The 27,995-nt window shown below is 40.7% G+C and overlaps 2 protein-coding genes across 2 annotated transcripts in view; one reads left to right on the forward strand and one right to left on the reverse strand.

Moving 5' to 3' along the window:
* CENPP (centromere protein P) overlaps positions 1-27,995 on the forward strand; it is a 174,040-nt gene that overhangs the window by 71,011 nt on the left and 75,034 nt on the right. The gene's annotated exons all lie outside the window — the stretch shown is intronic.
* On the reverse strand, positions 8,701-27,991 carry ASPN (asporin; the record flags this gene model as incomplete). The annotated part of the gene is made up of 7 exons (XM_083353886.1): positions 8,701-8,898; positions 9,493-9,631; positions 11,775-11,868; positions 21,373-21,483; positions 24,438-24,651; positions 25,225-25,337; positions 27,721-27,991. 7 exons carry the CDS (start codon positions 27,989-27,991, stop codon positions 8,701-8,703), a joined length of 1,140 nt encoding a protein of 379 aa, XP_083210012.1.

Raw genomic sequence — 27,995 nt, forward strand, 5'->3', positions numbered from 1 at the left:
CTTTTTTCTCATACTTTACAGCTTGAATTCATGCCTAATCTCTGGGCCCTAATAGTATATACCTCTTCCCAAAGTGTTTTGACATTTTTTTCCTGAACATCATTTTAATCATCAGTTTTTTCCATTTTTTAACAAAACATCATGACAGCAGGAATAAACTTACTAAAATGAGCCCAGCCACTCTAAATCACTTTTGAGGACTAAAAGGTGATATTTCTGTTCATTGTCAGTCAGTCCTGGGGCAATAATGTATCATTGAGTGTTTGTGTGTGTGCGTGTGCGTGTGTGTGCATGCATGCCCATGCGTGCAATTGTATTAAGATATATATATGGATCTTTGGTTATTCGGGTTTTTTCGCGCGTAGAAGTAAAGGTGTAGGGGTGACGTTTCGACGGAATCCCATCCGTCATCATCAGGCTGGAGGCTTCTGCTTCCTTCTGTTGGAAGGATATATATATATATATATATATATATATATATATATATATATATATATATATTGATTTCTTTTAAAACTGTTGCAATGTAGCAAAACTGTTCTTATATTCTTCTGTTATGTAATGCTATTACATGAAATAACTCAATGCAGACAGAGTACATTTTACCTTACAGAATAGTATATGGAGTCTACCTTCTCTTAATTTCAGAGACAGAGGAAATACAGATGTTACATTATGTCATAAAAGGTTGTACGTGCACTTTTTCAGTTTTTACACAGTATATATTCTGTAGGTGTTTGCAGTTACATTGTTTACCTCGAGGCAATACGTGACCAGATTCCCTTATTAGGAATCATCAAATGTACAAAGTCAGATTTTACTGGGAATTAAATTTATGGACCTTTGCAATTTAGATAACAATATAAAGTGTATTAGTTTTTAGAAGCTAGCCAGGAATGGCTATAAAGTCTATTAGAATGGTACATAGGCTCCACCTTTCCTTGAATCTCAGCATGATTTGGCTGTGTATATCACCAAATAAGGATGAAATCAGTCATGTAGTCCCTCCTGATGGTTATTGTAATTGTATATAAAGAAGTACCGGATATATGAGAAATACGTTTGATATGTGTCAAGTAGGCCATGATGTGTTGTATTCATTCAGTTAAGAAGGATGAAAAAAGCCTTCCCTGCAAAATATTTGTTTTAAAATTAATACACAGTTGTGTATAATAGATCTCTTGTTTATGTGTTGGATGTGCTAACTTGAAAGATGCCAAAACATAGGAAAATTATTAACATTTAATCCCAAATCTCTGATAACTAATGATTTTAGATTCATATTTAAAAATACAATAAGCTACAATACCAGTAGGAGAAAAATGAAACACACAATACTGACAAAAATTGGGAAGATCAAATGAAAAAAAAATTATGAGTTAATACCTTTTTTAAAAATAGAGAAAATGAAGACTGAGATAGTTTTGGTGGAAATCCATTCCTGAGCTTGGGAACAATAGAGAAGAACATAAACAATCTGTTTCCCTTCACAGCCTTGCCTGTTTAACTAGTGATGTCCTCAAGGGGGCCACCTTGACTTAATAAATACATAGGCAAAGCTTCCTGAAATCCGTCTTCAGTTGCCCAGAAGAAATTGCAACCTGTGCAGTTGATATATTTTGCACCAGTCACGAATCTTTGCTGTTCATCATAAAACAGCTTGGTATAAATGGGTTATATTTAATAATTAAAATGTTTAAGTAAGTAACAAAGTTTTTTATAATATTAACCAAATTGTAATTGCAATGTAAGTATGATATATGCTGATTCCAGTCAGTGTTGATGGGGGTGGGGGGAAGAGAGCTTGGTCCAGTCATCAATCCCTTCTTTGTGGGATGCCACAAGGTTTGGTTTTTTTCCCCCTCTTCCTGTTTAAGTACATAAGATTGTTGGGTAAAGTCATCCAGCAGTTTGAGGGGAAGTATCATCAATATGCTGATGGTACCCAACTTCCACTCAAGGCTACCTGAGTGATGCCATGGAAGTCCTATCCCAGTGTCTGGAGGCTGTGGCAGCCTGGATGGTGAACAACAGGCTTTAGCTTAACCAAAGCAAGAACTGTGTGGCTTTGAGTGTTGGGATCCTTTGGTGCTGGGGACCTTCTGTCTTTCTTCTTGGATTGGGTGGAACTGGCTCAGACAGATCTGGTGCATAATCTATGGATCCTCTTGGACTCATGGCTCCTATTCAAAGGGCAAGTGGCAGCCTAGCTAGGAGGGCCTTTGCACATCTTTGGGTTGTACACCACTTGTGCCCATTTGGGGGCTTTCCTCACTGTCACTCATGCTCTTATGACTTCGTGCAGATGTTGTTGCAGACAACTGCAACAACATCTGCATGAGACTGACCTTGCCTTTGAAGAGTATTTCAGAGTTTCAACTGGTGCAGAATGGGCAGCACAGGTAGTAAAGGGTGCCGGTTACTTGGTACATGTAACACCATGACTCCCCATTGGTTGCCATTGTGCTTCTAGGTGCAATTCAACATGCTTGAATTTTTGCTCGTGTCTTCACATATTAGAACTAGTTTTGTTTGTTTGCTTATTTATCTATTAAATTTGTTTGCTGCTCATCTCTCTTTGAAGCAACTCCGTGCAGCTTACTTGAAGGTCTGTCTCTCCCTGGTTGTTTCTACCCATCTGTTATGGCCCCACTGGAGGCCAGCTCCAATGAGAAGGATGATCCGGAGCTGAGGCCATCAGAAGGGAGTAATGTGGGGTGTCTAGAGACCATGGAAGCTTTATGGTGGAAAGGGATACAGTCCCAGGAACTTTGGGAAATGGTGTATCCCAGGGTCCCCAGACTCCTGTCCGTGGACTGACACCGGTCCACAGCATGCCAGCAACCAGGCTGCACAAAGAAAGCCCCATCTGCAGGATGCAGGCAGCATGCAAAACCACGCCCCCCTCCAGTTCACAGAAAAAACTTTCTCCATAAAACCAATCCCTAGTACCAAAAGGTTGGGGGTCACTGGTGTATGTGATCATCTGGATAAGCAGCCACCCATGCAAGTAGAAGAGGGACTGGGCAGTGAGGCACAGCAGCAGCTGGTCTATTCCAGTGAGGAACAGCTGCCTCCCCTACATGATTCATGGAGCAGAGTGCCATGAGGCATAGCTGAGATCAGCAAGTCTACTTGCGAGAAAGCAGCTTCACCCCTCCTAATGAGAAGCATCAGGTGGAGAGATTTAAGGGAGAATAGTGGGGTAGTTGGTTGTCAGAGACAACCATTTGTTTTTCTTCGGTGTAGCATTTCTGGCTGTTTGCTTCATTCCTCTGACTTTATTCAAGTTCTAGGAAGGCTTCGTTACTTCAACCTTGCTCCTGGATTTTGTGCATGAATTGAACGTTTGTAATTAGGCTAATTCTTGCCCATTTTAATTCTGAACTGGTCAAGCTGAATTATTGACAGCCTGTCAAGTGTGTTGGCCATGTGCTTGGGCATTTCTCCATTCCATGCTCAAGCCTTACTATTTGGGGAGTAGCCATTTTGCCCTTGTTGCCCATGTTTTTGATGTTGGGCTGCTATTACCTACGGCAACACCTGCGGCCGGCATCAACTTCCCTCCGTCCAGTGCGCTCCCACTGAGAGGGCCTCCTCAGGGTGCCGCCGATCAAAGAATGCCGATTGGTGACCCCCCAGGGGGAGAGTGTTCTCTGTGGGCGCGCCAGACCTTTGGAACCGTTTACCGGTTGAGCTCCGGATGGCCCCCGACCTTCGCTCCTTCCGGCGCGATCTCAAAACATTCTTTTTTGAACAAGCTGGCCTGGTCTGACGGGATGGGGTTGGGTTTTTAAAACTAGTTTTAACTTTAATATGTATTGATTTTATGGGCATGATGTTTAATGGCTTTTTAATTTTTGTATTCGATTTTTATTCTGTATTGCCCTGTTCACCGCCCTGAGTCCTTCGGGAGAAGGGCGGTATAGAAATCAAATTATTAAATTAAATTAAATTAAATTAAATTAAATTAAATTATTCTTAGCCAAGCCCTGCTGGCAAGCCTCAGTTTTCAGGCAGGAAGGCATCCAGTCACAGAAATTGCTGTCTTGAGCCTTGGGATTGTGAGGAAACTGATTGAGGGTTCTTGGGAAATGCTTTAAAGGGTTTAGTTGTGAAATAAATATTTTAAATACTTCTCAAGCATTAATTATGTCAACTGGGACAGGACACCATCCAGAGAGGATGGGACTGCTTCAAGTCCCAGTGGCCAAAGAATGCCAGTTTGTGGGGCCTAGAAGACATGCCTTTTCTACTATAGTATCCATCTTACACAAAATTCTCCCTCTGGAGATCAGGATGTGCCCAACTTTGTTGGCCTTTCATAAGGCCCTACCTAAAGATCAGGTTCTGTGCCTGGACTTGGGGCCCAGGTGAGTCCAGGGACCAATTTCTTGATTGTGTTAGCAATTTCAGTTGTTACTTCTTAGCTGACTATATTTTTAATTTTTATAAAGTTTGTTGCTGTTTTTTTAATTCAGTTTGCTTCCAGAGTTGAGATGGGCAACCATGTAAAGTGGATGTATGGATGGAAAATAGATAGATAGATAAATAGATAGATAGATAGACAGACAGAAAGACAGATGTGAATATATTTAAAATATAAGCATTGAATTGCATTAAGAATCTTGATTTTACTAAGAATCAAAGTTTTGCAGGAGTAATGTACATACATAAATTTTTTATATATTTTAAAGCTATAATATAAAATAATTTATATAGCACTAATATTAAATAAATTCCACAAAGGAGAAATACCACATCTGAAACTTCAGATTATTATTATTATTATTATTATTATTATTATTATTATTATTATTATTATTATTATTATTATTATTATTATTATTAATTTTATTTGTATACTGCCCTTCTCCCGGAGGACTCAGGGCGGTGAACAGGGCAATACATATTAAAAAACAAGATACAAAAATTAAAAACGATTAAACAAATGCCCATGAATAAGTTAAAACACATTAAAAATAGATTAAAACAGATTAATACAACCCAACCCCATCCCATCAGGCCAGGCCAGCTTGTTCAAAAAGGTAGGTTTTGAGATTGCGCCGGAAGTTCAGAACTAAGATGGCAGCCGCGGTTGGGAGCTGAGTTTGTGAGCTCCGCAATGGGCTTTTGGCTGAGCAGCTGAACAACTGAGGAACTTGCTGTTCCTGGATGGAGTGTGGGTAGTGTGGTTGCCGCCTATTAACAGCTGATTAACAGCCCCTGTTCCTGCCCAGCCATCTCTCAGGGTCCCAACAATCGGGCCCTTCATCAAGAGGCAGAGTGGAAAATGAGGCAGGTCGCACCCAGGATGGGGGGGCACCTCTGAGGGCGAACAGAACGGTACTAGGGTAACTAAGGCACTTAATAATAATTTAACTCTTATAGCTATTACACATGACTGTTTTTAATACATCCAAGAATAAATTAAGAACAGAACCTTAAAGTGCTATAATGCAATAATAAAATAACAAATTAATCGTGTGACAAGAAAAACAAGTGTACAATTTCATTGGAAACTGGAACAAATAAATTAGTTTAAGAATTTAAGGAGAATTATTAGGATCAATTGAACCATGGAACCAATTACACAGGTGTTCAGTTCACTTTCATGTGATATGTTTACACAGAGCTAGCCTTATGTCTGGAATGCTTTAATTTGGATTCCTGTGCTCAGCAGGAATTTAAACACAATGTCCAAAAATAGCACTTTCCTACTTAGATTAGTTTAATTCAGAATAGAATAACAAAATGTGAATAGTCTAGCTACAATCAGCCTAGGAAGTAATTAGGGTATGAATTTTGTATTTATATCAAAATGATGAATAGGCAACAGGTAGAGTTGTGTGTTTGTAGCATTCTGAAGAGTAATGTGACACATGTTTTAATGACAAACAGAATGCCTGGTGTCAAAAGAATGGGAAGTCTGAAAGTGGAAGTAGAAGGAGTGGAAAAGATCAGGTCAATAGACAAAGGAAATTATATGGAAATATGTTGCATGTCCAAATTGCATGAGCATCTGTTTGCTGATCAGTGCCTCAAAAATTTAGTCAGACTTTATATGGTGCAGAATGATTGATTGGAATTTCTTACAGTTCAAAATTTGGGCTAACTCCAGGTGACAGTAAAGGACAGAGAAGGGAGGCTTGGCATTCTATGGTCCATGGGGTCACGAAGGGTCAGACACCACTTAGCGACTGAACAACAATAACAGTCCATGGTAACCATATCTAGGTCTGTAACTCCTACTTAACTGCTTGTCTTTTTTTCTCTATACCCAGACTATTTTTTTTTTCATATTTGATCTTTGTTTTCACTGAAATGTCCTCATCCTTCACAATTGAGTGGAAGTTTCTCATAGTTTTCCTCCCTTGCATCGCTCTCTTCTTTGTTTTTCCAAATACACTGCTCATATTTATTTATTCTTGTGCAAACTCACTAAAACTTTACTTTTATTAGTAGTTATCTTTATCCTGAATTTTTCATTTTCTATGTTCACTTTTGCAATGAACTCATCTGCATATCAGTATTTCAACTGCCAGCAATTTCCCCCCAATTCTTCTACTCTTACAGGGCATGTGTAAAATATATGAGGAGGTATGTAGCTTTGCTTATACTTTATGTATTCTTAAGCATTGTCTTAATTAATGAAACAACCTTATCTTAGTAATTCTTATTAGGAATGTAGATCTAGTGAACTTGTTTGATTTGAATAAAGATTATTCAAAAACAGACAGTAAAGTTAATAATAATTTTCCTCTATGGATGGAGGTCCACCTTTTACATTTTTTTAATCTTTCTTCTGAAACTTCTCATATTATCTTCTGCTTTTCTATGTTCATCGACCCCAGCCCTCCTGAACAGAACTTTTAAGGAGTCACAAGTAAAATAAAAAATCCACTGAAAGTAGCTTCCCACTATCAAGGTACGAAGATTCAAATTTATGTGTAGATTTAGACTGCGAATATTACTCTCAAACAGAAGCAGTAGCACCACAGTAGTACGAGATTTTAGTTCAGTATGTTTAATAAAACAACTGAGCGTTTTTTGTTCTCTTAACTTAAATGAAGAATACATATATATTAAATATAGAAGTAGATAGATATTTTCACACAGTACCATCATCAGTTAACCAACCATAACAAAATATTTTGTATACAGTACATGCAGGTTGGAGTAAAGCAAAGTTACAGTACTAAAGCAGTAATATAGAAGAATTGGGTCCAGTTTTAATAATACAATAAAGACAACAAGTTGAAAAGTGGTGTTAAATTAGTCATGAAAGTTCATTGTCTACAATACATCAAGTGAAAACACATGAAGGGCTTTTTTTCTCTTTTTCTTTGTTTGTTTTCTTTATTCTACATTAATTTGTGTTAGTGTTTTATGTCTTTAAAGCTGTTTATCTGTTTATCTCACATGTAAAGGAAAGGCTAGCCAGAATATTTATAACAGCTTATGGGAAAATAAATTATTTTAACTAAATTTTCAATTGATTTAAATGGGTCTATTTATAGGTATGATAGTCTGTGAGTTTCATTGACTCTCTGCATACAGTAACTTCTCTCTGTGTGTGTCTCTCTCCTGTTTATGAGCTGCACATGATTGAGATCCCCACATGCCTAAAACATTTTACCACAAAATAAAATACTTTTCTAATCTCAGACCTTAAAATTCTATCCTAGCTGGACTAACCCATACAGGAAATACAAGCTTATGTATTTGTGTTCTCTGTGCAGAGAATATACTCATTTCTCTTTTAAATGTATTTCTGCATGGTTAATATTCAGGATATATATGTTTTTGTTATAAAAGTAGTATATTCATCCAAGGCATCCAGATGAATATATATTAAAACCTTTGAGGCTAAAGGGCTTCATAATTAAGTTTGTCTTTCAATTTTAGCACAAATCTTTAAATATTATCTAGGGTCATAGTGGATTAGATTATCAAACTAATAATAAAGTGTCCTATAGCAGAGGTCTCCAACCTTTCCGGGCTCACGGAGTGGAGGGAAGAAAAGCAGCTTCAAAATTGGTGCACGTGCATGGAGCCACGCACACTGGTGTGGCACTAGTGGCCCAGTTTTTGCATGCGCTGGTGCCATGCACATGCTTGAACGGCCATGCACCCCCCCATGGTGGCTAGCTGCCCCGTTCACGCATGCACAAATGGGCCACAGACATTCGCGCTAGTGCCCCCTTTTGCGACCATGTGCATGCGTGAACGGGGCTGCGGCCGTGACCCATAGGTTGGGGACCCATGTCCTATAGAACTTTTTAAAGGCAGTTTAGTTTACTTTTGTTAATGTTCAAATTTTTCCTTTTGAGCTATAATAAATATTTAAACAGGAGTTTTTTTTCCAGTACATAACTATTTATTTAATCCCCTGAAAATTATTTTAAAACTTTCTATTTTCTTCTGCAAAAAAAGACATAGTAGCATGGATCTCAGTGAATGAAACAAACCAATTTTGTGCTAGGAAACCATTTATTCTACAAAGATTCCTAAATTACTCAAATTAAAAAATATAGAAAAATAAATTGAAGGAATTTAATGGAAGGTTATGTTTTTAATTTATTAAACCTTGTATAAGTATTTTGTAATGAAACTGGGCAGTATAATTTACAGTTTTTACAGTTTCAAGTTTTGTGATGTTGGTTTTAATAATAGTATTTCAATAATACTTTGCCTCTACTATTTTCCATAATTTGCAATCTGCACACTGTTTCTGTTTAGCACACAACGAAAAGTTGCTGGTTGAATATCCCAGTATTTGACAGGATTCTTGAATAAGCTTATGCCATTATATAATGTTTTCTTCAGCCTTCCTTCTGTTGGACAAAAATCATTCACTCCCACACTTGAAATACTATTTGAGTGAAGAAAGACAACCTATGAGAAGATAAAAAGAAATTTGACTAATTACCATACAATATGTTTAAACTTACTACCACAAGTTTGGTATTTGCCAGAATGGGTTAGCAGGTTAATGGCCCCAGATCAATACAATACAAATACAAAATGTAGAAGTATTTAGTACAGAATTGAAACAATTAGTAATGAAAACAAGATACTGGCTGACTTGTGCTAGCCATGGATATTTTATTTATTTTTTATTTTTTATTTATTTTAATTCCATTTATATCCCGCCCTTCTCCGAAGACTCAGGGCGGCTTACAGTAGCCTTCATTCTATGTATATGCCTGCTTGTTAGGGCTTTCACACACACACACCCAAGCGGCATTATTACAAAGTCAGCTTAATTGCCCCCAACAATCTGGGTCCTCATTTTACCTACCTCGGAAGGATGGAAGGCTGAGTCAACCTTGAGCCTGGTGGGATGCGAACCTGCACTAATTGCAGGCAGCTGGTGTTACTTAAGGAGGCATTAGCCCACTGCTCCACCAAGGCTCTGTAATTGTTAAGAATTTGACAACTGTCTCAGTAAGAGCAAAGGGGGAAAAAGCCTATTAAGTTGTATATTACCTGTAGATATTTTAGTTCTGGAAGACCAGAAGGTACTTTTTTCAGTTTGTTCTTTTCTAGATGGATTTCTCTAACATTTGGTATATTCACAAAACTTCCATTTTCCACATTTTTGATTTTGTTGTTTCCCAACCCCAACCTAGTGGTAAATAAAAAATTGAAATAGCAATATATTTTATAATAAAACTTGAAAACTATATAAACTATTTTAAACATTGTATTTCAGTATTTCATTCTCAAAATTATTTTCTTTCCAATATTCTACTGGGCTGCCAGAATATTGTTAAATATAACTTGCATCTTTTTGTTAACCTTCTTCTAGCACCTATTACATTCCTTTAAAGTTATCTTACCTCTTTTAACACAATTTAACTAGTGGATACATTATACAGTATATCCATTTTTTCCCAAGTGTCTTGAAGGGTATTCTGTATGACATCATTTTCTCCATCTGTTATTTATAGAAATAGCTCAAACTGCCCAATATATCAATTTAGAAACAGAGGTCACAAGATCTAACCTGTTTCAGAAAAAAAAATCTTCCTGACCCCTCTTAGGTTCAAAGAAAAAAAGAAATTGGCTTCAACAATGTAGAAATGTGTTTATATAAATCAAAGGGAAACAGGACGCCTCCAAGGGATAGAGGTTATCGGAAGTGTTCTTAATAAGAATATAGTTAAGGAATTGTTGTTACAAAATATTAAATTATTATAGTATAGTATTATAATAATACTATTATTATACAAAGGGACGCGGTGGCTCAGTGGGTTAGGACGCTGAGCTTGTCGATCAGAAGGTCGGCAGTTTGGCGGGTCGAATCCCGAGTGCCGCGTAACAGAGTGAGCGCCTGTTACTCGTCCCAGCTTCTGCCAACCTAGCAGTTCGAACGCATGTAAAAATGCAAGTAGAAAAATAGGGACCACTACGGTGGGAAGGTAACAGCGTTCCGTGCGCCTTTGGCGTCTAGTCATGCTGGCCACATGACCACGGAGACGCCCTCGGACAAGCGCTGGCTCTTCGGCTTTGAAACGGAGATGAGCACTGGCCCCTAGAGTTGGAAACGACTAGCACGCACGTGCGGGGGAACCTTTACCTTTACCTATTATTATACAATTTTTAAACTTTACTATTTAGCTGCCCTGCTTTTCTGTCCATAAGGCAGACAGCTCTTAAATCCTTTTCCCGAAGGCTAAATACTGTATATTCCCTTGCTAAGGAGCAAAGCAGGAAAATGCTTTCTCTTATATCTCCATCGGAAAGCTCCTAAAACAGTTTGTCTTTCTGCTGATATTAATTTTAAACATGATAATGTTGATATAGGTCAGTTGATGTTAAGTCCCAAGTCACTGAAATAATAGAAAATATTTGTAGCTCGGGTTTTAGATATTGGCAAGTGGTTTGCTGTCCAAGCTTGTTTCAGTTTAGTTTCTGAACATTTCATTACCATACTAGATAACATCATCAGCAGGATATTCTTGTCCAATTTTCCTTAGCTTATAAATGTCCTGTGTACCAGTGTGGTCAGTTGGTCATGTGGTTGTTTGTTCGTTTGGAGTTATATTTAAATTCTGAGCAGCCTGGTTGGGTCTCTTGTTGATTGGTAGGTCGAATGGTCTGGTTTCTTACATATCCATATGCTGGATCTAGAGCAACATGCTTGTTAATTGCTTCTTTGGTAGACTACCAGGCTTCAATAAGTTCATGTGTGTGGCGGGTTTAGGCGTGTCCAATGATTTTTGTTCCTTTCCAATCGAACTGGTGTTGTTTATTATCAATGTGGTTTGAGTTCAAGGATTTTTGGTTGTGCCGTTTAATGGCTAGTTGATGTTCTTGAACCCATGTTTTCAATTGCCTTCCTGTTTGCCCTACATAGAATTGGTTACAATTGTTGCAATTGATTTTGTATACTCTGTTGCTGTTGTCTTCCTTCTGTATTTTGTCTTTGTAACCAAGTCTATGTGGGACAAACAGGAATTGGTTTACCATGATCAAACCAGAACGTAAGAAAAGTTGCAGTTTGCGTTAGAAATAGTTGGGCAAGTGCACTTTAGCGGGTGGTGCAACCCCATCCTAGTATAAGCTGTCCTCTGGTTTTCCACACAGCAACAGCATCTTTGTCTATGAGGATTTCATCTCAAATTGTTCCCTTATATAATATTACTGAGCCTAAGGAACAGTCAAAGAAACTGACTTCTTTCTTTTTACCACGTCTACAGACGAGATCAGCAGTGCTAAATGTTATCAGCATACTAGTGGCAACTCATTCAAAGCTTAAGTTCTACCTCTGAAGATTTTTATATCGAATGAAATCTTCAAATTCAATTGCAGAGATTTTGTTGTCATCTAGATGAAGTTCCAGTAGACTGGATGGTAACCCTATTAAAAATGGAAATATATATCTTGATAAGTTGAACATTAAAAATTAAGCAATATATTAGATATATGGAGATCAATGTGTTAATATCAAATATTTTATGGCAGCTGTAATTGTTTTAGGAATGCACAGTCATGATGAGCAATGAGGCTTATCTTGTTCAAACACATATTTCAGGAATTAAAACTGCATATACTGCTGAATTGGAACAGGACCATATCCTCTGGGTTGTTTCATTCACAAGAAGGAAGATCATGAGATCACATATGTGTAGGTGTCCCACTGCATGTCAATTTAGAATATCATCTTATGCCACAATAAACTATTGACCTATGTATTTACTTACTTACTTATTTATTTATTTATTTATTTATTTTCCCATTTTTATTCAAAGCTTTAAAACACAAACTCCAAAAACGGGGAAAAAGAAGAAGAAATAAAAAAGTAAAACAAAAATAGACTACATAAACAGAAAAATTGTGCGTAAACAAACAAACAAACAAATATATACATAAAGTGACCGTCTTGGTGAATACTGATAAAATATATTTCAGAAATAATATCCCCCCTTGCAAAGCAGGCACACAATTTATAAATTTCTACACCACTTTTACCTGACCAACGTGGCCTGACAAACTATCTGTGAAGTCCCGAGCGGGATTCGCATCTTCAACCTTCTTAAACTTCCGGTTTAAGATGGCGGACGTGCTTGTTCGAGCTCCGTGAGCTCCGTGAGTTCCAGTTACGAGGCGTCCCTTTGGAGCCCCTCAGGAGCCTTTGGGCTGTCTGGGATGTCGATTGGGGGATGGGCAGCTAGTGGCTGACGAGAACGGGCGGAGAACAGCCGGTAGCCTGCGAGCCCTTCCATCTGTTCGCCTTTGTTGCCTTCTGCCTCTGCCTTCTGCCGCTTGCCGCTTGCCGCTTGCCTTCTCCGGACCGCCCTCAGCTGTTCGTGGCTGCCTCCGGCGTTCCCTATTGTTTCCTGCTATCAGCTGTTCATGGCTGCCTCCGGCGTTCCCTATTGTTTCCTGCTGTTCCGGACCGGTTGGACTGCTTGGTGCTTTTGGGCTGTTCCTGGTCGGCGAGGAGGACGCCTGCGGGTTTGTTTGGGTGGTGGTGATGGCGGCGGCGGCGTGGGCGGCGTCCTCGGCGCTGGCGGCAGTTTCTCGGGCCGCGCTCGGTGGCGGCGTTTTTTGCTTCCCCGGGCTGTTTCGGGCCGCCTTTAACATCTTTGGGCTGCCTCTGGTTGCTGAGAGAGACGCCTGTGGGTCCGACTTGGCGGCGGCGATAGCGGCGGCAGTTTCTCGGGCCGTGCTCGGTGGCGGCGTTTCTTGCTCCCCCGGGCCGTTTCGGGCCGCCTGTAACATCTTTGGGCTGCCTCTGGTTGCTGAGAGAGACGCCTGTGGGTCCAACTTGGCGGCGGCGATGGCGGTGGCGATGGCGGCGAAGGCGTGGGCGTTGGCGTTGCCGCTGGTAGCGGCGTCCCATGGGGCCGCATTCGACGGCGGAGATGGCCTGCATCCGGCGATGACGACAACGGCAGCAGTTGGCTCTGGCCGTTCTCAACGACCAGCACTAAGCGGTGGCATTCCTGGGGCCTCTAGGCCCGAGTGGCAACATTTGACTTGCTTTTGGACCACTTCGGCGGCATCAGCGTTTTCTGGCCTATTTGGGCCGCTTGTGGAGGCCAGTGATTGGCTGCGATGTTTTTCGGGCTCTTGGCCCCTCTCGCTGGCGGTGGTGTTTCCATCTTACCCCAGACTGCATCAGGCTGCTTTTAGTGACGCTATCGTCCTCGGGCCGTTTTGGCGGCGGAGAGGGCGACTGAGAGTTATCCTAGCGGCGATGATGTTTCCTGTGCTGCCTCGGACCGCTTGTGTAGGCAACGGCGTCTCTGGACCGCTTCAATGGAGCAACAGGCGGTCTTTACACCGCTTTTGGACCGTTTTAACGGCGGTGACGCTTTTAGACCATTTCGCCCATTATGGCCCGTCTACTCTTCTGCCTGAATATATAACTTTGTCTGCCTCCCCCTCTCCCCTTTGGATTTGGTCGGTCCTGGGTACCAGCCATGGTGGGAGAGTGGCTGACTTTTTACATCTGCAGCCCCATAGAGGTGGGAGCTCTATGGGGCATGCCTACCCAGAGTATATCTTTGACCATCCCCAGGTACAGAGTTACTACCTGCCGTGAGAGGGCGGGGGGGACCTGTTTACTGGGGCACCCAGCTAAGTGGCAGTGTAGCTGGGTGTGGATCCAGATATTTTCTTTTCTGGCATTCGACCCTCCTATGGACATGATCATCTCCGGGACTACCTATTCTGGACTTGCTGGACTAATATGCGACAATATTCTAGCACGGACTTGCTCGCCCTCAGGGGTGCCCCCCTCTCCTGGGTGCGACCCGCCTCTTTAAATTCTGACCTCGATGAAGGGCCCGAGTTTTGGGTCTCTGAGAGATGGCTGGACAGGGGCAGGGGCCGTCAACATAAATGTAATAAGAGGCCCCTGATTATGTTTTTATCAAAAATTTTTACGGGGTTGGGGAGAGGGGTGGGAGATAGGGGTTGTTTGGCTTTGGGGGGCGGCCAATCAACCATAGCTCAGGCCAGACTTGGGTCTGACCGCGCGGGGGGAGAACGAGGGGTCGTTGTCTCCGGGGCTCATGAGCGGGTCGTGGGATTACCAATTCCCACGACGGGGAATGGCAGCAGGCGGATAGACAGGGGGCCATATCGCTACCGGGAGCACCGTCTCCGCTATTTGCAAGCGGTGGGGCGCTCCGACCCTCTGTTTCTTTCCCGAGGTTCCGGGAGCGAGGATGTGCAGCCTCCTGAGCTCAGGCTGGTGTACCTGAATGCCAGGTCCGTGGTTAACAAAGCTCCCCTTGTTAGGGATTTAGTTGAGGGTGAGCATGCGGACCTGGCTTGCATCACGGAGACTTGGTTGGGCCCAGAGGGTGGGGTCCCTTTGGTTGACCTTTGCCCACCAGGCTTCCGGGTGCTGCACCAGCCTCGAGCTCAGGGTAGGGGTGGGGGTGTGGCGGTGATTGTTAGGGAGACCTTATGTCCGCGGGAGACCACCGTTCCTCAGATAGTCGGGTGTGAGTCTCTCTTTATGAGATTTGGCTCTGGGGCGCAGCTGGGCTTGCTGCTCATGTACATTTCGCCTAGTCGCGTAGCGGCAGCCCTGCCCGAGCTGCTCGATATCCTCTCGGGGTTGGTGGTTGAGTTTCCCAAACTTATAGTTTTGGGAGACGTCAACCTACCATCCCTGGGAGGTTCATCTGAGCTTGCTCGGGAGTTCATGGCTTCCATGACGGCCATGGACCTGACGCAGGTAATTTCTGAGCCAACTCATGAGGGAGGCCACACCCTTGACCTGATTTTCTTATCTGGACGGTGGTTAGATGATCTTGGTGGGGGCTTTCCATTTATTACGCCACTGTCATGGACCGATCATCACCTCCTGCGGCTGGTCTTCCATTTTGCCACCCCCCGCCGTGGGGGTACGGAGCCAACTAGATGGTACCGCCCCAGACGCCTAATGGATCCTGATAGATTCCAAGCGGCGCTGGGGTCCCCACCTGCCTCCATTGCTCACAGCTCGGCGGATGCCTTAGTGGAAGCCTGGGAAAGGGCAGCCACTGAGGCACTCGACCGGGTTGTACCCTTGCGGCCCCTGACCCGGCGCAGATCCCAGCGAGCTCCATGGTTCTCCGCGGAGCTCCGGGAGATGAAGCGTCGGAAACGGGGCCTAGAGAGCTGCTGGAGGTCCAGCCGATCTGAACCCGACCGATTGCGGTTAAGAACCTACATTAGGTCTTATCTCGCTGCGATGAGGGAGGCGAGGTGTAATTACTTCTCCCTCATCGCGTCCGCAGATAATCGCCCGGCCGCCTTGTTTAGGGGGACTCGCTCCCTTCTCAATCAGGAGGTGAGGGAGGATCCCTTGCAGGGTCGTGCCGAGGAGTTTAGTCAACATCTGTCGGATAAAATCGCTCGGATTCGGACCGGTTTGGACTCCAGCTGGGCAGAGTCTGGCGACCAGGACGCGGGCGGTCTTGTCAATGTTATCTGGGAGGAGTTTGATTCTGTGACCCCTGATGAAGTGGACAGGATTATGGGGAAGCTGAGTTCCACCACATGTTTATTGGACCCATGCCCTTCTTGGCTGGTTTATGCAGCTAGGGAGAGGACACGAGGCTGGCTCCAGGCGGTTATATCTGCTTCTTTGAGCGAGGGTTATTTCCCCACCATCTTGAAGGAGGCGGTGGTGAGACCTCTCCTCAAGAAGCCTGCCTTGGACCCAGCTGTATTGAACAACTTTCGTCCAGTCTCCAACCTTCGCTTTCTTGCGAAGGTTGTTGAGAGTGTGGTGGCGCATCAGCTCCCCCTGGTCCTGGATGAAGCGGATTATCTGGACCCTTACCAATCGGGTTTCAGGCCCGGGCACAGCACGGAGACGGCATTGGTCGCTCTAGTGAATGATCTCTGGAGGGCTCGGGATAGGGGATATTCCTCTGTCCTAGTCCTATTAGACCTCTCGGTGGCTTTCGATACCATCGACCATGGTATCCTGCTGCAGCGTCTCAGGGGATTGGGAGTGGGAGGCACGGTTTTCCAGTGGTTCTCCTCCTATCTCCTGGGACGCTCGCAGTCGGTGTTGGCAGGGGGGCAGAGGTCGACCCCTAGGACTCTCACTTGTGGAGTTCCTCAGGGGTCGGTCCTCTCGCCTCTCCTGTTCAATATCTATATGAAACCGCTGGGTGAGATCATTCGTGGTTTTGGAGTTGGGTATCATCAATATGCTGATGATACCCAACTTTTTATTTCGACCCCAAACCACCCCAGTGATGCCCTCGCTGTGATGTCCCGTTGCCTGGAGGCGGTTCGGGTCTGGATGGGGAGGAACAGACTTCAACTCAACCCTGACAAGACTGAGTGGCTGTACATTCCGGCTTCCCGGGACACCTGGGATGTTCCACCTCTTTCTATGGGGGGTGAGCTTTTACCCCCTGTGGATAGGGCTCGCAACTTGGGAGTCCTCCTAGATTCACGACTCACTCTGGAGGATCACATAGTGGCCGTGACTAGGGGGGCTTTTGCCCAGGTTCGCCTGGTGCGCCAGTTGCGACCCTATCTGGACCAGGATGCCTTATGTGCGGTCACTCATGCGCTCGTGACCTCTCGCCTAGACTACTGTAACGCTCTCTACATGGGACTTCCCTTGAAGACTACTCGGAGGCTCCAACTGGTACAGAATGCGGCCGCGAGAGTTGTCTTGGGAGTTTCCTGGTACTCCCATGTTACACCTTTGCTCCGTGAGCTGCATTGGTTGCCAGTTGTCTTCCGGGTAAGGTTCAAGGTTTTGGTTATGATCTTTAAGTCCCTACATGGCATGGGTCCGCGATACCTCGAGGACCACCTGCTGCCGGCGTCGACTCCCCTCCGCCCTGTCCGCGCCCACAGAGAGGGCCTCCTCAGGGTGCCTCCTGTCAAGGAATGTCGACTGGTGGCCCCCAGGGGGAGGGCCTTCTCTGTGGGTGCTCCGGCGTTATGGAACCAACTGCCGGTAGAGCTCCGGATGGCATCAGACCTCCGATCCTTCCGTCGCGGGTTGAAGACCCATTTACTTGAACTAGCGGGTCTGGCCTGATGGGGGTACATGGGTTTTTATATAGGCTTGTTTTATTATTGGTTTTAACTTGGGCATTGATTTAATTGTTTTTTAATGTTTGTATTGTTATTTATATTTATGCCCTGTGAACCGCCCTGAGTCCCCTTGGGAGAAGGGCGGTATAAAAATCTCAATAAATTAATTAATTAAATCTTTGTACTACATAGAAAAAAGCATAGCTAACAGGCAAAACCAAAAGCAGAATTAAACTTCAAAGCCCTCTGTTAACAGTCTGTTATTGTATTTAATTCACAGAAAGTCTACTTTATTTTCATGATAAACCGTGCATGTTCAGGTTTCAACTAGTACTTCCTAAAATCTGAGAAACAGATCTGTAAATTGAGTGCAGTTTGTTAGCAGTTGATAGCAATATCCCCTTTTCTTCCATAGTTGCACTTGAGGAAAGTATTGCCATTTATGTCTGTGGAGATTCTCAGTCATCCAGGTCATGCTTTGGGAAGCACCTTTGAGACAACCATGACCTTGATCACTGAGAAACTCCATAGACATTTATGGGATGAAGACCCTTCAAATGGTGAGGGAGTAGGAATGGATTTCCAGAAAAGAGTGCAGACTACAGGAACCATTTCTGCTTCGGTTTGAGATGCAGACACCACAGACTCATCTCCAATAGCCTGATCTTTCTTCAACAGTGAAGGGACACAGGGCAGAAAACATCCTGCAGCCAAGAAGGCTCCACACACATTTGCACCACTCAGGTGACCCTGTGGACACAGTTAAACGTCCAGATGGCTTCAGTGACTCTCTTAAAGAATGCAAATGACCGGCTGTCTGCAAGGAATATAAATCCTTCCATTCCCCACCATCTAGTCAGGGCTGAAGAAGCTTCTTGGATGAGAAGCTAAAGAAAAACAAGAAAGTCCAGTTGCCTCCTGAAAAAATGCACCTTTGGGATATTGCCATTTATTCTAACTATTTCAAAGGAAATTGTAGTAACAATTTTTATGAGTGCTAAAAATGCACAGGTTGTGCAGAACGAACCCAAATCTGCATAGCTTATGGAAAATGGTAAGTGTAACAGTATTTTTGTGCTAGCCTCATGTTGATCTGAGAAATAGTTTTCCAAATTAAATATAAGGCACATTTGTTATTTTAGATCTGTTGGCCAATATGCACAACAAAATCTTGTGGCATCTTAAAACTAACAAACGGCCCACCACATAAAATTAAAGAGATGGAGGCATTAAATTATGTTTTAAAATGATACTGCTTATTATATTCATGTATCTGTTTTCTATGTTACACTATGATCTAAAGCATGCCTTTGGTTTCCATTATGGTCTAGGAAAATATTAGCTCTCCAATGATTTCATCTTGGCAGCATTATTATGAAATGCCAAAAAACAGTTTCTTCTTGTTGGCTTCCAATTCTACCTTTATTTTTCTAATTTATGTATGTGCATTTCTGTTTATTAGATTCATAAATTAGTCACTAATAATTTTGGTCTTTGAGATTCATTTACAAAAATTACCCAAAATACAGTAATTTAATTTTTTAAACAGATGAGGAAATTAACCCCTTGAAGTGAATAGACCTGTGTATCTATGGCTAATTGAGATTTCTTGAGTGTTTATATATAGGGCTGTACTGTAACTTTGAATACACCAATTTATTGCCCTTGAGAACTTGCAGATACATAAACTTCATCTTACAGAATTTTCAGCTCAACTTGAAATTAGAAGCTTAGGTAATGCCAAAAGTTATTGCAACATCTTTCCCTGCAATTCTCAACATATTTAATAGGATAAAATCACAAAGAATTTGGTGAAAATACACATTCCAATAAATATGAACATTATATGCTTATTTTAGCACTTAAGATCATCCTAGGATTGGATGCAAATAATTAATAATAATAATAATAATAATAATAATAATAATAATAATAATAATAATAATAATAATAGAAGGGACCTTGGAGGTCATCTACTACAATCTTCTGCTCAGGCAGAAAACACTATACCATTTCAGACAAATGGCTGTCCAGTCTCTTAAAAACTTCCAGTGTTGGAACATTCACCACTTCTGGAGGCAGGTTGTTCCACTGGTTATTTGTTCTAACTGTCAGGAAGTTTCTCCTTAGTTCTAGGTTGCTTCTCTCCTTGATTAGTTTCCATCTGTTGCTTCTTGTCCTGCCTTCAGGTGTTTTGGAGAACAGATTGATTCCCTCTTCTTTGTGACAGCCCCTGAGATATTGGAACACTGTTATCATGTCACCCCTAGTCCTTCTTTTCATTAAACTAGACATACCCAATTCCAGCAACTGTTTCTTATATGTTTTAGCCTCCAGTCCCCTAATCTTCTTTGTTGCTCTTCTCTGTACTCTTTCTAGAGTCTCAACATCTTTTTTACATTGTGGTTACCAAAACTGGATGCAGTATTCCAGGTACGGCCTTACCAAGGCATTGTAAAGTGATATTAACACTTCACGTGATCTTGATTCTGTCCCTCTGTTAAGCACTGTGTTGGCTTTTTTGGCAGCTGCAGCACACTGCTGGCTCATATTTAAGTGATTGTCCACTAGGACTCCAAGATCTTTCTCACAGTTACTACTGTTGAACAAGGTACCACCTATACTATACCTGTATATTTGGTTTTTCTTGCCTAAATGTAGAACCTTACTTTTTTTCACCATTGAATTTACAGATATTACAGTTCATCCACTAGCAGTTTTCTTTCTTTCTTTTTTTAAAATAAGATAAGATAACCTTTATTGTCATTTTTTTTTACTGTGGGCACAACAGCACACATCAAAAATGAAATTTAGTTGCCCGCTCTCAAAGTGGAACACATACATGACACACACCTAACCATACTATATACACATATGTATAGACCCACACCCCTACATATACATAACAAATAAATATTAAATACTTGAGTTCTTATGAAAACATGGCATGTTTTTACAATTGATTATTTAGTTAAAAAGAAAAATATTTGCTGAAATGGGGAAATAAGTATTTCTGAGGTCTTGGAATTTTTTTTATTATTATTATTTTAACCATTTGACAGAATGCTACATTTTTCAGTCTTTGATGTTCCTGGAAGGTCGTCGAAAATAAGGTTATCTCGTAGTGATTTGCCATCTTAGTGGTTATGTGGATTAGGAACCATACTTTGTTTAATTGCTGTTCTCATGAAGTCTTTTTATTGACCATCATAGATATTAATGCTTAGAAAGTCACTTGGCTCTGGCTTTCCTATCAAATGCAATTTGTTGGTGTACATCTCAAAAAGAGTGTACTACTTCTTGAATAGGAATGATAGATTCCAAACAGGTATGGACTATGTTTCTCCTTGTGGCACATATCAGTAATTTGCAAGCTTAAGATGGTCATTTTAACAAATAACTTGTTATTTGGAGTACCTAAATGTTGCCTCCAGCTCTAACAAGTGTTATTTCTTGATTGGGTTCTAGCATAAAACAATGTGCTTCCCTTTGATTCTATCAAACAGATGAATTGTACAGCTTATTTATTTGCCCTGATCGCAAGTATTGCACAGCTACATCCTCAACCATTGGAGAATGATTTTCTGTAACATAGGTGCTTTAAATCTGGATTGATGGTTTGTTTCTTTTACTGTTTGCTTAGTTGTATAGGTATTTTTTTCTTTCCAAGAATGGAATTGATGTGCTCCCAAGCTTCTGGATACCATTTTCAGAAATTATTGAATTCTTACAATATGTCGTTACACAAGTTAGTTATAGTTATTTTAACTGAAATACATATTAATATCAAATTTACAATATAGTTTATAAAAGAAGTTAAGTATATTTTTTAAAAAGCCAAAAACTTTATACCTTTTGGTATAGATGTTAATTTTGCTTCTGCTATCCTTATATGATAGATTGTCACACCTTCAAAAGCCCCAGGTTCTATCCCATCATTATCAAGAGGATTCGCACTCATTTCTGTCAAAAGAGCACATTCTATTAGTTGGAAGTACAGGAGATTTTCAAATCCCACCACCACCCCATCAGGATTTTTATAGTTCCAGTAAAACAGTACAGTGATTTATTCCTTATAATCTGTTAAACTTTATATGAATAAAGGAAATGGCTTTATAAGATGTAGGAAACTTCCTAACACCTCTAATTTATAAAGTAAGTTGTGTCATACAGCATACAGAACGGCGTTCTGGCACCTTTTTTTGCAACAAAAAAAAGCTCCCTCTATTGGCTTTAGGAGTAGGCAATCTTGGCTCTTTTTTATGACTCGTGGACTTCAACTCCCAGAAATCCTGAGCCAGCCACGCTGAGGGGGAAAGAGAGAGGTTTCCAAGCTGAGCCATACTGGCTCAGGAATTCTGGGAGTTGAAGTCCTTGAGTAATAAAAGAGCCAAGGTTGCCTACCCTGCACTAGAGGAGGACATTAAAATTATTTACAAGGTTACTTCTTTAGGAACTAAACTTTTAGAATCTAAAACAGCTAATTCAAAAAAGCCAAAAGGAAAGAACCTCAGATTTTTCATCTGCTTCTGTCTTTTGGAAGGTAAAATTAGATAACAAAATAATCTATTTCCTATGTTAACATCTCTGCAATGAAATCAATAAAGGTAACAGGAAAGAAATGAGAAACATTTTTGTCAATGTAATATGTCTAATTTAGCTGATGCTAGAAAAAAAATAGTATCTTTTGTACACTCTTGAAAACTATTTTGAATCTATAACCATCTATTACAACTAAACCACTTTAAATTAAAGAATTCTTAAGAATGAAATATTCTTAATTTGGACTTTAATTTTACTGTTTGGAATGTTGTGTGTTTTGAAAAATAGATTATTTAGAATCTAGTTATGTTGCACTTCAGTCTTTAAATAATTAACCTAGTATATACATAACAATATATGATGTTTTCCATGGTGAGCTTAACATCAATAACAACATTTATTAAAAAGGCTAAAATAATTTCTGGTAGTATCTGTACATTAAAATTTTGTTTAGTCACAATCTTTCACTTTTCAAATTCTGGACAAGCAGTGTTCATGTATCCTAGCAAAAGATGTTACATATGTGCATAAGTGTAGTCAGTAGCATATGCCTTTTTAAAAATATCGAACATGCAAAGAAACAAAAATAACTGCAAAATATCTGTATTACATCCAGAAATGCCAACTTTGCAACCAGTAATTCTCATCCATAACTATGGCACCCTAAGGATACCTGCATACATGCAAATGCTTCTCTGGGATCAGTAACGCAGCAGGGATTGCTTTTTCCTTCCAGTAACAGATTGCTGGGAAATACAAAACATGGCCTTGAGAATTACAATGTTTGTTACAAATTTTTCTGGATGTGGTTGGAAAGAGGCTGTTTGGTGCTGGAGACCACTGCCATGAGGAACACAGCTCTAGGTTGGGGTTCAGAGCAGCTCCGGGTGGGGGCTCAGCACGGGCCGTGGCGTGGCAACTGCAGGCAGGGGAATCCCCACGGTGGCTGTGGGGAGGGGAATCCCCGCGGCATGTGTCTCCAAGCCGCAAGGGCGGGGGTGCAAAGGACAGGTGGCGACGCTGTAGCAAGACACCGACATTGCTCCCAGTGATAGGACCTCTGAGTTCTGGTACCTTTTTTTTTTTTTAGAAAAAAAGCACTGTATATATATCAGAACCAATCAAAAATATTTGCTAAAGACAATGCCAAACAATGAGTTAGACACTCAAGCCTGTTTCTATATAGGCTATTACCAAACAAGATCTTTCCACATGTTCAGTTCCAATAAACAAATGATTATTTGTTTTCTCTCAATTGCAGGAGGCAGCTATTTTTTAAAAAACTATGCAGCACTGAAAAATAGGAACCTATGTTTTATCTGTGAAGTTTGAACTAGAAGAAGATAAGCATTCATTATTTTAAAGGACAACTTTTTTGTATGAGTGTTTCATTTAATTTTGGCTTAATGTGACCTCAAAAAATAGAAATTACGGCAAGGAGGCTATACATTACGTATATCACATTAAGCTCCCAAACCTTGTTCTGATATTTGAAGCAGATTAATTTGTTTGCCTTCTTTTGTCCCAAAGTCACATTGTTTTGATGATAGAAGAAGTTCAATACTCCCATTCATCTTTAAATAAAAATTACAAACCTCAATCTCCCATAAAATTATTAAACCTAGACAATCTTACAAAATAGAACATTATTTCACAAAAGAGGCTTTTATAAATTTTGAAATAAGGAGGCAAGATTTGCCATTGTAATGTTACATAACTGTTTGTTTGTGTCCACATTTATGCTGCATGATGTAATGGTCTACCTTAGCTTTGAGTGATTATTTTACTCAATTACAATTCATGTATCAGAATTCCATAACTCTTCTGTCCTAGTAATGACATTTTGACTTTCCACAGAAAATGTCATGAAGACTGTAAGCAAACCTTTGCATGATAATTTGAACCTGGGAAAAATGAAATTCTGATGCCTGCTCTCAAAAGAATATCTGTCTGTCTGTTTGTCTGTCTGTCTGTCTATCTATCTATCTATCTATCTATCTATCTATCTATCTATCTATCTATCCCCAAGAAATGAAGCTTTTAGTGTGTTACTGAGAATATTATAATGAAGCCAATGTTTTTTTATTATGTTGATGGTCTGATTGATGTAAATAATTTGTAAAGTCTTTGTCACAGGTATCACATATTTAAAAATTAGTATAAATATACAAATTTCCCTCTTCAGCATGGAGACAGTTCTCTTGCTATCCACCAAGAAGCATTACCTCCTTACAGTTTAGTTTGTTCGTTCTAAGTTCCTCATCTAATGATTTATTTATTTATTTATTTTGTTCCCTGCACATCGCCCTGTGATTCACAAAGTAACCTCCCCCCCACACCACTATTATGCAGCAGATTTATAAAAATACACTTACCTAAAACATGTAAAGACTTCATTCCCTTAAATATGTCTTTATGAATCTTTTTAACTTTGTTGTCATGAATTCTTATCTCAGCTAAACTTCTTGGCAGATTTTCTGGGATCTGAGTTAAATGATTATGGGACAAGTAGAGACGCCGCAGCTTCTTTGTTGACTGGAATGCTTTCGGATGGATCTTTGTTATTTTGTTGTTGTTCAAGGCAAGGGCCTAATCAAAATATGAGGTTAATGTTAGGCACTGATTTTATTTTAAAGCTGTTGCTTAAAAGGATAGTATGATATTCTTTAAATGAAAATATATTATTTTTGTTTTTTTTAAGTACTCAAACTTTTGCAAGCCATCAAGCTCCAACATGAAAGTGTTTATGTATAATTTGAAGAAAGCACAAGTAGCATGGAAAGGGAATCACTAAAGACTTCCAAAATTAAATTTTAAAAAATTCTAATATTACACATGAGATTTTCTCTTTTGCTTTTGCTATAGATTAATAAAATGATCACACATTAATCAATTTTGAAAATATTATTAGAATAGATCAAATTGCTGATTTTCCAAAAGAATTATCTTTATCTCCTTGAACATCAATTTATATTATTTTTATGCTGTTTCTCAGTAAATACACATACATGGATGGATGGATGGAGATAGATAGATAGATAGATAGATAGATAGATAGATAGATAGATAGATAGATAGATAGATAGACAGACAGACAGACAGACAGACAGACAGACAGACATAATGAAGCATCCTGAGAGGAAGTTAAGAAAATAAGCTTACATATAGTAATGAAAGTCCTTTAAAATCATTTTCCTTGATCTCTTTTATTTTGTTGTTTTGAAGATCTATCATACGAGTATCTAATGGAATATTCCTTGGTACAGAAGTCAAGCCTATTTATAAGAAGAAAAAGAAAATATGAATATTTATTTATTAAAAATATTTCTGTGCTTTGCAATGAAAGGAGACTCTTGGTGCCTTTTATAGAATGCATACACATATCCACAGTAGCCATAAGACAATAAAAAAAATACAAATGAAATAAAGATGGCAACATTCACATCAGGGGAAAGTTGTCTGAAACAATTTGGTCTTCAAGAGCTTCCAATAGGCCAACAAGGAGGGAGCCATTCCTTTTACCATGGTCAGGCTGTTCCACAGTGTTGGCTCTCTACAAAGAAACATCACGGCCAAGCTTCTTGAAAGTATACAACTGCATTAGTTTCATTCTAGTAGCTCCACTTGGTCAGCATGATACTTACAGGAGTAGGCAATCCTGAAGGTACCTTGGTGCTAAGCTGTAAAGGGCTTTATAAGTCAACTTCCAGCACCTTAAATAGGACCCAATTGGCAAACAATGCAGGATCCCAAAAGTGCCGTAACATGCTCCCAATGTTGGAATTGGAAAAGGAGGCAGCTTCTTCATTTTGGAATTGTAGTTTCTTTAAATGTAGTCCCAAGCAGAGTGCATTACAATTGTCTAACTGTTTCGTGATAAGAGCATGAATTACAGTAGCTAGTCCTATCTCTGCTCCATCCACTGGCATGCTTGCTGAAGCTGGGCGTTAAACCACTCTGGAGTTCAGAAGCAGTCCCAAGCTGTGAACCTACTCCCTGATAGGTAGTGCTTACCCATCTAACTATGACAAAGGACCCTGATGGATCAAAAGTAACTCCAAACTGGCAGGGTTCAATTTCAGTTTGTTTGACAACCTCTAGACACCAATTAAGGTTAATAACAGCTCTCCCACAAGTCAGACAGCAAAATACAATTTGGTATCATCAGGATATTGAAGATATCCATCTCTAAACTGTTGAATAATGTCTTTTTATTCACGATAGATAACTTTACTAATAACTTCATATAGAAGTTAAAAAGCAGTAGAGACGAGACAAACCCTGTAGTGTTCCACAAATCAGGTGCCATTGGGCCAATCTCTCTTCTCTCACCAACTAAGGAAGGATGGTTAAAACAATATTCCTCTCCTAAACCCAAAAGGGAACCATGGTTGATGGTATCAAAAGCTGTTGAGGTCTAATACTGTGTTTCTCTGAAAGTAAGCCCTAGCTTGATTTTTTGAGGGTGGGCCTAATATAAGCCCTACCCCCAAAATAATAGCCCTAGTTTTGGGGCAAGGCACACACCTAAAAGTGGGGGCCCGCACCCACTTACCTTGCAGCCAGGCCTCTCTTCGCCAGCCCACTTCCATAGCTCGGTTCTGCAAGATCTCTGTAGGTAAGAACCAAGTTATGGATTGAATCTATAGCTCAGTTGTTGGCTGCAGAGACCCTCCAGAAAACCCTCTGACTGCGAAATGCAGGCCAGAGCTCCATTCTCAGCTGCAGAATGAAGCTGCTCCTTTGACCGCAGAAGAAGCGGGCCTCCTGGGCGGGGCTGTCAGTGCCGGAGGTTAGTAGAAAAGACATCTTCCCTGAAAATAAACGTGGTGCCTCTTTTGGAGGCAAAAGAAAAATAGAACCAGGTCTTATTTTCGAGAAAACATGACAAGACCAGGACAGGTATACCTCCTCCATCCAGGTCACAAACCAGGTAATCTAGAAGTTTGACCAATAGTACCTGTGTCCCACAATCAGGCCTAAACCCTGATTGGACTGAAGACTGAAAAGAGTCAAGTTAATCCTTTGTTTAGGATGATGCAAAGTCAATTCATCCCAACCATTTCAACAACTGTCAAGCCCAAGCAATAGATCAACACAACTACTTTATTTAATTCTACCTATAGTACAGGAATCTACCCAGACTGCTTGTCTTCTCTTGGGACTAGACAGATAAGATTCCCTGGAGATTGAGGAGGGTAGATTGTTCGTGTTGGATCTCTTGTGGCTGTGCAGTGATTCAAGGCTAACTGTCCACTTGACTTCTCCTCCTGCTGGCTGGGTATTTCCCACCATCAACTTTCCTTTAAAAAGTTTTAAGTAATTCTTTAACATCATTGCGCTCAAAGATACCTGAAGCACATCACATCACATCAAGGTTGCCAGAAGCTCTCACAAGTTCCTGGACTCAAATTGTCACTTCCCTCATCTGCTTCTCATATAAGCTGAGAGGAGCAAGGGTTCAACTGATTGTAAAGGCAACTAAGACAGCATCTTATCCATTTTCTTGGAAATCTTTAAAGCTTAAGGTGGGTATTGAAATAGTATTACTACATCTCTGGACTTTCTTCTCAGGAAGCTGAAGAAAACTGGCTAATTTCAAATTTTTACATCATCAATGTACTGCATAGGTATAGTTTCAATGATAATTATCCTTACCTAAATCAGAACAGTGCACAACTCTTAAATAGCATTGACATCCAAAGGGACATACTGGAAATATGTCAACTGGTATCAAGGGTGCTCTGGTAGGAAAAAGGGAATTTTCGTCTTTATCATCATCGTCAACATGATCATTGTCGTCATCATCATCATCATCCAGATCTTCCATATCCATGAGCATTATATTCTTAAAGGTGAAGTATGAAGGGTTTTGGAAAGGCTTAGCAGAACTTAAGGCCACAAGAAGCAGAAGTATATATTCCTTCATATTT

The sequence above is a fragment of the Vipera ursinii genome (assembly GCF_947247035.1).
Source record: "Vipera ursinii genome assembly, chromosome: 2".
Lineage (NCBI taxonomy): Eukaryota > Metazoa > Chordata > Lepidosauria > Squamata > Viperidae > Vipera > Vipera ursinii.